Below are 14892 nucleotides of genomic sequence, written 5' to 3' on the forward strand. Positions count from 1 at the left end.
TGGGAAATGGTGGTCGACCAGCTCCAAAGTGCTTGGGTGCAAATGAAAGCTACAGGTCACTTCTCTGTAGCTTTCTCCGTTGACAGTGTCTTCTGGGTTATTTCTGCAGTGCCAAATTAAAGCAAATGATGTACTTAGTGACATCCTATTTCTAATCATTTGTTACAAAGTAGATTAATATAAAATTCATCCAGAGAGAAAAGTAATCATCTGTGAGAGTTTAAAGATAAACTTAGCCCTAGTTCTTTGCCAAGTCCAAAGACAATTTTAACTCCTCTTTTGTTGGCTTGCTGTGCTTTTTCTTTTTCCCTAAAGAAACCAGAATAAATTTCATTACAAAAGGTATATTGCAAGGTGTTGCTACCATATAGCCTAAAAAACAAGAGCAATAAAATTCACAGATAATTTATAAATATTTCAACCCTCCAACTAGTATGTGACATTCTGAAATATAGAAAGTTGTCTTCAAAAGACAGAGAATTGTAAGAAGAGGTTGCATAGGGGTGGAATCGGACAGTCTGTCAGGACCCTATATTCAAAAGTTCTTACCTCATCGATACCATTGGTAGATCAAAGGATCCACACCAAGTGTTGTGCATTGGTGTGGGTTTGTTATAGCAGCTAATACTTACCGAATGCATACTGTGCACAGAAACTAGTCTGGGCAGTACATACTAACCCAGTTATTGTTCCTATTGCTCTGTGTATGTGAACTCAATCCATAACAGCCTTGTGAAGTGAGTGCTGTCACAGTCCCCGTGGTAGAGCTGGAGAGGAGGCCGAGCCAGGGCAGGAAGCCGGCCAGGAAAGCAGGCCACACAGGCCCTGGTGACGGGGACTCCATACTCTGGCTTCAGACCGTGCACACATAACTGGGTCGCTTTTTGCAGAAAAAAGCGGGTCTGTGTTATGTTGGCTTTTCACACTTTCATTAGCTAGCTTTATTTTATTAAATCAATTTTACTTTTTATCCTGTGAACATACACAGCCCCTGGCTGGGTCAGAAAAGGGAGGAAGCTGGGCTCGCCCCTCCCGGAGGCAACGGTGCTGGTCTATGACCTGGGTCCCTTATTACAGCGGCTGTCCTGGAGACCCTTCCGCAGTGGCCGGCGCTGGCACTCGTGCTCCCCATGTGGCCCCGCAGGGGGTCCTGATGTCACAGACTTTTCACAGCTTTCAGTGAGATGTATTCCCCAACAATTTTGTACATAAATTAAGTAGTATTTCATTTTCTCTCCAGGAAAAGGCTAAAGTGTTTTACAAAATTATGGACGATAAATGATGCAAAAGACCTGCAGAAAGGGACAGGTGAGTTTGAAATGGAAGAAATGACAGACTTCTCTTCCTGATGAAAATGAAGAATACATTTTGAACAAAAACGAGAGAACGAAAAACACCAACTGTACAAAGCAGTTTTCTAGTAACAGCCATCTTTGTGTGAGCATAAAACATGGCCCCGGTTTTCCTGTTAGAAACTGGGCTTCTGTGTGGAGGGTCTGTTTCATCCTGACTTAAACTATGAACGCTTGGGACTCTGAAGACTTGTGCTGTGTAATTAGAAAACTTCAGGGATGGTAAGCTCCACATGAAACCAAAACCTGAAGAAAGCCTAAAGTGGGAGAAACAGTTTTTGAGTTTTTAGAGAGTGATATAAAATCCTAATTTATATTTGTTTCAGTTTAGATAATTTGCCACTGGGTGGAATGTCTGACGAGAATTTCCCTTTTCACTTGAACTAAAATAATTTTATAATGCCACCACTCTCTTCACTCTGAGCATAAGAATTTTTTATAAGGACTAGAGTTATCAAGCTTTTAGAAACTAGAACACAGAAGGAATAAGATCAAATGAAATTTGAAAAGTTGAGTATGGTTAGTTTTAAGCAATTTAAAGATTATTGGATGAAATTATTTGTCATTCAAGTAATAAACATTTAATGAATACTTGTTAGAGATTGTATATTTTTTGTTGTTGTTGATTTTTGGGGTTTCCAGCATTCTGGCAGTTGTTACTTTTAAGGTTTAATTATGGAACCAAGATTTCTGCTCATTCAAAATATGCGGCCCATCCTACCAACCAGTGTGTAAATGTGTGGTCTCTGGTATTGAACTTGCTGCTTTGTAGATTGATGACAGCACTCCCACCCTGCGTGGTTAGCGTGGTGCCTGCTCAGCCATGTCCCTGAGATTTTTACAGCATTTACCAGTCTGGCTTCTCCTCTCCATGTACTTTTTGTTTCCAAGTATATGATCTGGCACGACAGTTCTCTATCCTGTTTCCCAGTTTTTCCCAGTAGATTTATTATCACTGCTCAGTTAAATGTCTCCTACATGTTTGGTGGGTATATCTCCCATTTCTTCTTTAGATTATTTCCTGTAGCGGCTCTAACAGTGACCCCTCAACATGGGAGTCACTACATGTTCCCCGAGTGGATGGAGAGTAGTTGGTTGTTACACTTTCAAGTCACTCACGGTTGAGCCTCTGATTCTCTCTCTTTTTGGAGTTCAAGTGTGATGTAGTTAGTGATTCTCCCATCCCTCCAGCAATAGGAACTTACAGTGAAATTCTCAAAGATGTTTGAGAATAGAATTAGTTGGAATTGGCTTTTTAAATTTTAAAAAAGGACAATCAATACTTGTTAAACAATGTTTCAATACTCAATATGACTGTAAATGTTTTATATTCTTTCTCACAAGATTTCAAAGGTAACCTTCCTGGCAGGCCAGCAGGAAAAGGTGAAACCAGGAATGTCACTCCATGTGCGAGCCACAGGGAACAGCAGTCACTGCTAACGTCCCAGTAGACATTCCGGGACACGTCTGGCTTGCCCAGGCAGGCATTGACATTGACGCAGGTCAGGGTGCCGGGAGCATGGTCTTCAGGCAGTGGCAGTCCATGGTGTCTGGCAAGTGGCAGTGTAGAACCTTGTAAGTTAGAGTCTCCAGTGTGAAGCAGGTATTAGCCAGCCAGCCAGTTTTCAGGAGGTCAGGCCTGTTCCAAGGTCAGGAGAAGACCAGCTCGGTGACTGTGATGCTGAGTGAGGCTCATTTCCAGCCGGCTCCCGAGTTGTGGAAGGGAAGGTTTGGCAGAGTTCCGGTCATGGCGACGGCACAGGCGCTGCCACGGAGGCTGCAGGAAAGACACCAGATTTAGGGCTACAGTTCTGAAGTTAAGTACAGCATTTTGAGGATACCAGTCTTATTCCTTTGGAGATAAACGCAGAGTGGGCTTGCTGGATCATATGGTAGTTCTGTTTTTAATTTTCTGAGAACCCTCCACACTGTTTTCATAGAGGATGTACCAGTTTACATTCCCACCAACCTTTTTCTCCACACCTTTGCCATGTTGTTATCACTTGTTTTTTCGATAATAGCCATCCTAACAGGTGTGAGGTGGTATCTTGCTGTGGTTTTGATTTGCGTTCTTGATGACTATAGTCAATTTTAGAACATGAACAGTCGCTCTCCATTCCTCCCCCAAATCTCCAGATCTGGACAGCCACTAATCTGCTTTCTGTCTGTATAGATTCATCTATACTGGACATTTCCTGGGAGTGCAGTTGCACAGTACGTGGTCTGTGTATCTGGCTTCTTTCATTTAGCATGTTCTTTCTGAAATTTGTCATGTTGCAGCATGTAACAGCACTTCATCTTTTTTATTACTGAAAATGATTTCATTTTATGTATATGCCACATTTTTTTATCCATTCATCAGTGTATGCACATTTGGGTGGTTTATATTTTTGGCTGTGAACATCAGTGTGTGCAGGATTTTACATGGTGAGGCACAGGGTTGTTTTTTAAAGCCTCCCCAAGCAGTTCTGATGTACAGTCAGGTTTGCGAACCACTAGTCTCCGTGGTTACAAATGCTAGCATCTGTCATTGGGTTGACAGTCATTTGATCTGTCCTCTGCTTTATCTACCACTTACAATAAAGTGTGGCATACCAGAGACCCCCCAACAAATACTCGTTGAAAGAGAAAAGAAAAACCAAACCCTTTAAGATTAGAAACTCAATGAAAAGACTCATCTTTTCATAATCAAGATACCATTTCACTAAGGATTAAAAGTCCATGCAGAAGTGTACCATATCTTAAAACAATTAAAAAATAAAAGTTTATTCTGACAACTTGTCCGAGTTTGAGCCTTTGGTTGCGGTTGTTCGTGGTCATGTGGCTGGTGAAACAATGCCCACTGCGTGAACTCCAGAGGGAAGGTTCGATAGACTCCAGTGTGGGCTGCAAATGAATGTTGACCTTTGCCAAGTTTCAAGATCAATATTAACTACTGCTGTGCTGTGTAATTGTAAAAGTGCTATTTAATGTTCCACACCAAGGGTATAGGTGGAGAGAGAAATGAACTTGAATTAATACCATCTGTGGCTTCTCACTTTATAATTATGGTCAGTTCCTCTTTGGAACACTGTAGTGAGTATATAGTTGTTCCTCCTTATCCATGGTTTTTCTTTCTACAGCTGCGGTTACTGGCAGTTAACTGTGGTCTAGAAATATTAAATGGAATATTCCAGAAATAAACAATAAGGTTTAAGTAGTGTGTCTTTCTGAGTAGCATGATGAGATTCTTGCTTTCTTGCTCCGTCCTGCTTGGGCTGTGAATCGCCGCTTTGCCCAGTGTGTTCGTGCTGTCCATGCTGCTTGCCCATCAGTCCCTTCGCCGCCGTCTCAGTGTGCTGCGAAGTACTGCTGTGCTTGTGCTCAAGGAACCCTTACTTTGCGTAGTAAGGGCCCGGAACGCAAGAGTAATGATGCTGAAAATTGGATATATCCCCCCCAAAAAAGCTATAAAGTGCTTCCTTTCAGTGAAAAGGTATGTATAGGAAAACATATATCTATATATATATATAGGGTTCCGTGCTCCCTGCAGTTTCAAGCATCTAGTGGGGGTCTTGGTACATACCCCCTTAAAGTAAGGGTGACTGCCATCTGTGATTATTGTTAGGTTTGTTACTATCCAGAGAAATAGACCATCGGGGGTGCCCATTCTGGTTTGTCTGGGGTGGTCCTGGTCTATCCTGGTTTTCCTGGTGCATTTATTAAAAGCCTCTTTCACTCCAGAGTGTCCTGTTCTGAGTAATAAATGACCAGTTAAGGTGCTCAGTTCATGGGCACACTCACTGACTTGATAGAACTTGAATGTCATCTTAGAAAATCAATTTTTTTAACCTATTGTGTGAATTGATTTTTATCCCCAAACCTGTCAGTTGTTTTTGCTGGTTCATAATAAATGCTTTATATTGTGGCATTTAAAAACCACAACTCTCTGCTAATGGGCATGGTAGAGCTCTACTACGTACGTAGTCTACCTTTTAAGGCTTAATCCCTGAAGATACCCTGTCATCTGCCTTGTTTCTGTGAAATCACAGTGAAGAATGTAAACCTATGTGACTTCATGAGACACGTTGCATGGTTGTCTTCCTGCAGAAAGAATTACTACACCTGGGGGGAAGAATTTGTTCCTCACCTCCTCCCTCCATTGTCTCTGACTATATCCTCTTTTTTTTTTTTCGACATTAGTACAGACTCATTTCTACATCAGAAATATTATGTGCCATTTTAACCTGCCGTTCAGCTTCAAGCTCCTAGTTTTAAAAACCTCTCCCATGAAGTTCCCTCCATGGATGCAGGGGTGCCCCTCCCTCTCTCAGAATCACCTAAGGACGTTTTAAACGTGTGTCTCTGGGCCCCACTCCCGCTCTGCTGACTCTCTGAGGTGGGGACCCAACAGGAATACTGGCCAGTGTTCACTTCTGTCTTCATTCTTTCCTGTTTTCTCTTCACTTCCTCTTTCTCATCGCTCCCTACATTGTTGGTAGTCTTGTCTTCAAGCAAATTTGCTAAAATTCATATCCCTTGCATTATAACTCCTCTCCAAGATTCTGTCTGATTCAGTAGGTCTGGTGTGGGGCCCAGGAAACTTTATTATTTTTTTAAGTTTACATTTTTTTAGAAAGTAGTTTAGGTTCAAAGCAAAATTGAGCAGAAAGTGCAGAGAGAGTGTCCATATACCCCTGCCCACACAAGTACAGCCTTCCCCGTTACCAGTGTCCCCTGCTGGAGTAGCACATTTGTTACAATGACACCCTATATTGCCACATCATCATCTCTCAAAGCCCGCAGTATATACATTAGGCTTTCTTCTTGGTTTTGTACATGCTAGGGGTTGGACAAATGTGTAATGGCATGTATCCATAGTATCACATCGAGTAGTTTCACTGCCCTAAAAATCCACCGTGCTCTGCCTGTTCAGCTCTGCCTGTTCAGCTCTGCCTGTTCTCTAACCCCTGACAGCCAGTGATCTTTTAATTGTCCTTATAGTTTTGCTCTTTCCAGAATGTCATATAGTTGGGATCATACAGTATGTCTCTTTTTCAGATTGGCTTCTTTCACTTAGCAGTATGCATTTAACTTTCCTCCATGTCTTTTCATGGTGTAGTAGCTCATTTATTTTCATCCCTGAATACTATTCTGTTCTCTAGATGAATAAAGCTACTACCCATGTGGGGGTTTTTGTGTAGACATAGTTTTCGATTCATTTGAGTAAATACTAAGGACTGTGTTTGCTGGCTTATATGGTAAGTATAAGTTTAGTTTTTAGGAAACTGCCAAAGTGTCCTCCAGAGTAGCTGCGCCTTTTTGCATTTCAGTAGCAGCGGGCGAGTGTTTCTGTTGCTCCCTATCCTTCTCAGCATGTAGTGTGCTCGGTGTTTTGGATTTTGGCCATTCTAATAGGTGTGTAGTAGTTACCTCATTTTCATTTCAGATTCCCTAATGACATGATGCTGAGCATCTCCCATATGCTTTTGGGGCTCTGTGTATGTCTTCTTTGGTGAGATGTCTATTTGGGCTGCCTGCCCTTATTTTTTAAATTGAGTTCTTTAGTTTCTTGTTGTTGAATTTTAAGAGTTCTGTTTATACGTTGGATAACACATTTATCAGATGCGTGCTTTGCAAACATTTTCTCCCAGTCTGTGGCTTGTCTTCCCATTCTCTTGATAGTGACTGTTGCAGAAAAGTTATTAATTTTAACAAAGGCCAGCTTACCAATTATTTCTTTCGTGGATTTTGCCTTTGCTGTTATTTTCTAAAAAGACATTATCTTACTCAAGGTTATCTAGATTTTCTCTGTTAGCCTTTAGGAGATTTATAGTTTTGCATTTTACATTTAGATCTATGATCCATTCTGAGTTAACATTTTTGAAGGGTGTAAGGTCTATATCTAGATTCATTTTTTGAATATATTTTTATTTTTAGAGTGGTTTCTGGTTCACAGCAAAAATGAGCAGAAAGTGCAGAAAGGAAACTTTCTTTTTTAAAAAGAGTATCATAAATGATCTTGATACAGATAAAGAATTGAGTTTTGAGAAGCATGACCATAATGCCATTTTATTCATCAGAGGAAGCAGTTCCGCGAAACAACAGTGGGCCTGTAATTTCTGCAGACTCTTTGGATTTCTTTTTAACATGAAATCAGGCATGCATGGTGCCTCATACTGTCCATAGGTCTGCCCTATCATGAGAAAAAGAAGAAACCCACAAAGATATGTATAAAAAGAAAAACAATCGGATGCCAGAAGATCCAATGTATCAGTTAATGTATAGAAGAAACTCACCTGTTAACCAACTCACCTGTTGTTTTCAAGAGACATACCTAAAGCACTAGGTCTCACTAAATAAAAAGAGTGGCGAATGACACAGCAAATGAAAACTAAATTGATATGTATGAACTGACAACTGCAATAATTGCAATTAAAAAATTCACTAGATGGGCACAATTACAGAATGGACATGACAGAGAAAAGAGTGAACTTTAATAGGATCAATATATATTGTATAACAGAGAAAATGACTGAAAAAATTATCAGAAGTATCACCTGCATGTCTTTGTAGCCCCCCAAAGAGAGTAGAGATTGGTGCAGCTGTTGAAAGAAAAAAGGATGAATTTGCAAAAGACATGACTAGAGGGATTCAAGAAGCTCAGGAGATTCCAAACAAGATAAACTAAAAGAAGCAAACAAAAGAACTATCCAAATACATCATAACCAAACTGCTGAAAATTAAAACTTTTTGAAAGATAGAAATATGTGTAGAGGCAAAATGATTCAAGTGATTATAACTTTCTTGTCAGAAAGTTATAGAGGTCAGAAAGTAATGGAACAAAGTTTTCTAATGCTGAAAGAAAAGGAACATTGACCTGAAATGCTATTTTCTGTGAAAATATCCTTCAGGAATAAAAACAAAGTAAAAGCATTCTCAGATGATGGGAAATAAGAGAATTTGTTGCTGATGATCCTGTTTTTTAAAAAACATGCTAAAACAACTTCTTTAGGTAGAAGAGAAATTATATCAGAGGGAAACTTGAAACTTCTGGAATAAAGAAAGAGCAAATGAAATAACAAATAATGGTAAATATTAGTTCTCTGAGTTCTTTAAAATATATGTAATGGTTTCAAGCAACAACCATTGCAACAACATGGCAATATGAATGGCAGGATTTTTAGTGTATATGGATGTGATACATGCGATAGCTGCAACATAAAGGGTGGAAAGTAAAGGAACCCATAGAGTTGAAAGCTTCCTGAATTTTATTTGGAGTGATAAAATATTAGTAAACAGACTACAAAAGTTAAGCGTGTAGTCCTGACTGGTGTGGTTCAGCAGATTGAGCATCAGCCTGCGAACTGAAGGGTTGCGGGTCAGGGCGTGTGCCTGGGTGGTGGGCCAGCTCCCTGACTGGGGGCGTGCACGAGACGGCCAATCAGTGTTTCTCTCTCACATTGATGTTTCCCTCTATTTCTTCTTCCCTTCCCCTCTCTCTAAGTGTGTATATTTTAATTCTTAGAATAATCATAAAAATATTGTACAAAGCATGTACTTTTAAAAGCCAAGAGATAGGGTTAAAATAAAAAACTAGGAGATATTTAAGTAATTTAAAAAAACAGAAAAGAAGACACAGAGGAATGAAGAAAAGGAGGGGACAGACCTGAGACAATAAAATGATGGATGCAATGATACAAGGTCTGTCCAGAAAGTATCCAGCCATCTGATATGAAAAATAGAGACATTTACTGAAGAAGATACAAGAAATATCACACATAGGACAATGATGCCTCAGTTCCCTTCAAAGTAGGCACGTTGGGACCTCACACAGTTTTCCCAATCGCCATCAGCTGCCCCATAGTGTTTTCCTGAATCTCACTGATGTTCTCAAATCTCTTTCCTTTCAAAGGTGATTTTAGTTTTGGGAAAAGCCAGAAGTCGCAGGGAGTGAAATTTGGGCTGTAGCAGGCCTCGTCCTGGGTGATTTGATGTTTCACAAAAAAAAAAATTGCCCAGGAAGTGATGTGTGATCAGGCACATTGTCATGATGAAGCTGCCAATCACCAGTTTCCCATAGCATGGACTTCTGAATCATCCCAATAATTTCTGTGGAGGAATGTACAAGTCTAATACAAAATTCGATGCATATTTGTTGTTGTATTTGCTCAGTTGTTTTGAATGCAACAGCTGTAAAGTACACATGCTCACTCAATGGCATCTATCACACCCACTGATTAGTAAAGTGAAGTCATCATTGTTCTTGCATATGTACTCCAATCCACTCTCTTTGACTGCCAGGTTATATTGATATTGCACAAACCATTTTCATTATATTAACAATGGTTGGACTCTTTCTGGACAGACCTTGTATACATTAAATGTAAATGCTCTAAAAATAGCAATTAAAAGAGGTTGTCACTTTAAGACACAAGACCCAATTATATGCTGTCTAAATGATACGAATAAAAGAAAGAAAAAGATATATTGTGCAAAGGCTATTAATCAGACAAAGCAGAACAGAACAAGGACAACTAACGTGTACTAAGAGGTAAGTTACATCTAATAATATGGCCAAGTCACAGAAGACAAAACAATCCTGAATATGTATGCAGCTAAGAACAGAACTTTATAATACATAAGGCACTGATAGAACTGAAGGGAATAAAATAGATAAGTGCACAGTTATACATGGAAACTTCAACACTCCTCTCAGTAATCAATTGAACAAGTAGACTGAAAACCAGCAAGACTATAGAAGTCCTAAGTGACACTGTCAACCTACCTGCTGTAACTTTTTAGAACATTTTACTTCCAAATAGCAGGACGCACATTCTGTTCAAGTGCACATGTAATATTGACCATGACAGACCCTACCCTTGGTCAAAAACAAACCTTAACAAGTTTAAAATAATTGGAATAATACAAAATGCATTCTTTCACTAAAATGGAATTGTGCTAAAAAAACAATAACAAAGATATCTGGAAATCCCCACAAATATAGAAGTTAATAGACTTAAATGAAGAAAATTCTGAGATATGCTACAACATTGGTCATTCTTGAAGGCATTTTGCTAAGGGAAATAAGCCACTTACAAGAAGACATACTGTATGATTCCACTTACAAAAAGTACCTAGAGTAGTCAAGTTCATAGTAGAAGGGTGGTTTGGGGACTGAAGTGATACAGAGTTATGGTTTAATAGGTACAGCACTTCTGTTTGGAGTGATGAGAAAGTTCTAGAGATGGGCAGTGGTGATGGTTGTATAACAATATAAATGTACCAATACTACCAAACTATACATTTACAGAGGTTAAAATGGTAAATTTTATGTATATTTCACAGAATGAAAAATCAATAGATTTCACAATGTTGCTTTTCATACATCTTGATTTAGAAATACTAGGGAAAATGTCTTATGTATGCCCTATTTAAGTTCACCTTAAGTTCTTTAAAGAACAAAGAACTAAATCTGTTTCTCTTCAAGAAAGCCATTTGTGATTTCTATATAATATGTTGCCACAGAAGTTGTTTAATCAGCAAATAAGTTAAAAAAAGCTCTAAGTGCAAAAAGCTTGATTTAAATGCTTCTGCCAAGCCCTAGGCAACAAAAAAAGGCAATGTTTCCTCCCATAATTAATTTCAGGAAGATCACGGATAGTTACTCAGCTACTACAGTTCTCCTTCTGAAGATACAGGATGTAAAGGAAAGAATGCTCTGGGAGAGAGTTGCTTTGCAAGGACCCTACCAGGTTGTGTCCTGGGGGGACTAGAATAGAGCTTTAGAAGGTATGAGATTTGTTCCCAGTGTAAACAAGCTTCTCAATAAATGAAATATTATGCTTTTTTTCAAATAGGCCATATCTGAACTGTGAAACATTAGGCTGCTGTGGTTGTGTAGAATTATCCTTCAAGCCATCCTAATTCTAGATAAAAAGAAGGACGTGAGGTGTTAGGAGGACAGTTAAAAATCCCTTCTGCACTCAAAAGGGCTTAAAGCTGAAGAGGGAAAAGGGGAGACTGAACTCAGGAAATGGAATTTTTTATGGCTGTTTCATGTTGCTTTTAATATGGTTGCATTGTTCTATTGGAAAAAATTTAATATAAGAAGAAAACAAATGCTATTATACATTTACTTGGTCCTTCGGGTGGCTTATCATAGGATGAATGGTAAGGTCTGCTCTGCCTTTAATGGCAATAGAAAAAACTCAAGGCTGCAGTTCTACAAATTTTAGTGCTGAGCCACAACTGTATGTGACCACATTGAAGTGAATAATGCCTAAATGACATAGTCCATCTTTTCAGTAGATTGCATGATAATTCAAAATATTTGTTGCCCCTCCTGGAGTTCACCTTCCTGCAGGAAGATGTGTTTCCCTGGCTGTTGAACTCAGGCGCAGCCCAGTGATTTGCTTTGGGCAATAAATTGTGAGCAGAAGTGACATGCATTACTTTGGAGCAGAGACATGAAGAACCAGCATTTGTTTTGCCACATCTTTTATTCCTTTTCTATAAGACCAGCAACATTCCTTAGCTGCTCTATGAGCCCGGGTCTCTGAGTAGGGCACAGTTGCACAGAACCCAAGATAAACATGTAACATGAGCAGGGTATAAACTGCTATTTACTTGGGGCTCTTTGTTCCTGCAGCACTACTTAGTTTATCCTCACCATTGCATGTTTCCATCCATATAACAACATCATAGACATTTATGTAGTTTGTATAACATTTTGCTTAGACTTCTTTTTTACCTGTTTACCCTTTCCCAAAGGCCATATTTACACAATTTCCTGTCACTTCTTCATAAGAGAATCTCAGCTTCATTCTAGTTGCAATGTGTTCACTCCAAGTGTCCAACTATTAGTCTGATTTGTCCAAGCCAGTGATGTTCAACTGGTGTGCCACGAGAATTGCTAAAACATCCAGTACCTGACTGTAGTCAGGGGCACTGACCTTTTTTCCCTTAGATTTTCAAATAAAAAAATTTCAATGGCCAACACAATAATAGCTGTCCAATGTGAATGAATCAAAATTATACCTAGTTTTTTTTTTTTTAAGATATTATTTATTTTTTAGAGAGGGGAAGGGAGAGGCAAAGAGAGGGAGACACACATCAGTGTGTGGTTGGCTCTTGCGTGCCCCCCACTGGGGACCTGGCTGGCAACCCAGGCATGTGCCCTGACTGGGAATTGAACCAGGACCATTTGATTCACAGGCTGGCACTCAACCACTGAGCCACACCAGCCAGGGCTATACCTAGCTGTGTTTTTTTTTTTAATCAGATCAGTAAAAAAATATAGTTTTGGTGTTGCAGAATTTTAGTAATTAGTTTACGTGTGCCATGAGATGAAAGAGGTTGAAAATCACCAGTCTGAACCAATCATAGCAACTTGGCTCCCCCTTGAGAGGAGCTGGTCTGAGGGTGAGTGTGCAACTCGGTTTGGAGCCGTGAGGCTTACAGGGAGCCCGCTGGAGAATTCACGGGAAATTTTCCCTTTCTCATTGGAGCCACATGTGAAGACAAAGTTGTTCTTGTCACTTTCTTCCACTTTTAGCTTTGGAAACTAAAATAACAATGCGAAGCTTGAAACTGTCACCGTGAGGGTTCACAGCAGTGTGCTGAGAGCGGCGAAGCTGGAGACAGGAGCCGGGTGCCGATGACGCTGCTGCCCACAGCCTGCTGACGCAACGTGTGTGGACAACGCATTGTTCCCTGGGCCTCTTTCCCAAGGGTTTCATCTGTACGACTGCCTCAGATAGGCCTTGGATTTCTCAAAAACTACAATGGCAGTCAAAAGAATTTGGAAGTTTTTCTTAACTTGGCTCCCCTAGTACTGCTCTCTCCTTAATGAGGTCCTCTTTGCTGTATGTACTGAGAGCAGCTCTCACTCCCTGTGGCCATTTGGAATAGGGTCCTGCATCTCTAGGTGGCCCTAGAAACTGCCTGGGCCCAGTTTTTTCCCAAATGGGGAAATAGTTCTCTCGACTACCAAACCCCAACGTGAGATTTTTCCAGCAAAGGATAGTCAAGCCAGAGGAGCCACCGACACCAATTTTGAGTGCTCTTACATCCTAACACTGCCTGAAACATTGCCGGAGGCCAAAACAACAAAACTGATGCTGCTTCAGGCACATCACGAGAAGGCAGAGTTCTTTGGAAAACATATAAGGTGGGGGAAATAGAAGGCAACAGAAAAAGAGAAGGGGCAAATATGACATAGATCGACTCCATGTAAGAAGCCACAGGCATGAGTCTGATCGGGGCTGTTGAGGACAGGGCATTGGGGCATCTCTCACCTACAGGGTCTCCAGGAATCCGAGCCGGCTCAGCAGCACGCAACACACCCAGCTGCTACTTAATGAGTGCGTTGGAGCTCAGAGCTTACGCTTCAAAGAGTATTCTGGGTGTCTCCTCTGAAGCCAGGCTATCCACTCCCAGTCGCCATCATGAGTGGCAGCAACCTCCACAGGGTTGATGGTGAATTTAGGCAAGAAGGCAAGTAAATGCTCGGTGTAAGTCTGCTCTTCTCATAGTTTCTTTGAACAGCCTTCATTTTGGCATGCTGTTATCATCCATTATTTCCAGATGTTCCTTGTTTTTATTCCAGTTTTCTATTTCATAAACCTTGTTTTGCTATTTTTAATCTTTTTCTTCTGCCTGTGTTTGTAGATCCTAGAAAAGGTCTCAGAAATGTGATCATTCTGTAATTTTTCTCAGTATCTTTTATGTTGTTGTCATAGTGGAGTATGACTTCTAGACAAATAGGAATGTTACTTTAATCTCAGGCTTCTGGAAACATAACAAATACCTCAACTGTTTTAACATTAGTTTCTTTTATCTCCATTTTACATATATTTCATTTTTGCTAAAAAATGCTGTTTTGATAGTTGCTCTCCCTTTTTATTGTCTGCTACCATGTACTTATTTTCACCTTCTGAATAAGAGAAATCTATGAAATTTGTACATTTATTCAAATCAGTTCTGGCAGCTGTTTTGAAAAGTTCCACTTAGAATAGTTAAGTTGCCATTATGCTAATGCAGTTTTTTCCTGAATGGTCCAAATTCATATTTTTAATTTGTATTATCCAATTTTAAATTTCTTAGTATGAGTTGGGTGGTAATTAACTATATAGTTTTTCTCCACTTTTTATATTCTCTTTTATAGTTAGATTGCTTGTAGGTCAGGTTTTGTTGCTACTCAGCACCTGTCAGTTCTCAGTTTTGTTTTTTAGATTTATGCCTTGAATAAGGAAAGTTTTACAAAAAATATGTTTTTGCACATTTTCCCATAAAATTTTCTTTGGATGTGCTAACACACTGAACTCTTAAGGATTTTAATAGTTGTTTTACCTTGTTGATTTATTGTGATTTTTTTCTTTTCTTTTTTTTTTTTTGTTATTGGAGCATTGCCATTTTTCCATCAGCTCACTGAAACCTTGAAACATCTGTGCTTGGGAGAAGGGTGGTTGCATCTGTGCTTGGGAGAAGGGTGGTCAGATATGCCTTTAATGAAAAGCACATTTAACTGCTTTGTTGCTGCATATTGTGTGACCAAAAG

The 14892-nt window shown here is 39.7% G+C and overlaps 1 protein-coding gene across 2 annotated transcripts in view; it reads left to right on the plus strand.

Annotated features, from left to right (window-relative positions):
* MSH3 (mutS homolog 3) overlaps window positions 1–2588 on the plus strand; it is a 139305-nt gene extending 136717 nt beyond the window's left edge. Inside the window, exon 24 of one of the 2 annotated variants that reach the window (XM_037159290.2) lies at window positions 1241–2586. In XM_037159290.2, coding sequence (XP_037015185.2) covers window positions 1241–1349 — 109 coding nt within the window. In that variant the 3' untranslated portion in view covers window positions 1350–2586. Of the gene's footprint in view, window positions 1–1240 lie in introns of both variants that reach the window. The other variant, XM_037159291.2, reaches the window with a different exon arrangement.
* The last annotated feature ends 12304 nt before the right edge of the window (window positions 2589–14892 follow it).

This window comes from Artibeus jamaicensis, unplaced genomic scaffold (genome assembly GCF_021234435.1).
Source record: "Artibeus jamaicensis isolate MK-2021 breed Jamaican fruit bat unplaced genomic scaffold, CSHL_Jam_final contig_373, whole genome shotgun sequence".
In the NCBI taxonomy this organism is placed as follows: Eukaryota; Metazoa; Chordata; class Mammalia; order Chiroptera; family Phyllostomidae; genus Artibeus; species Artibeus jamaicensis.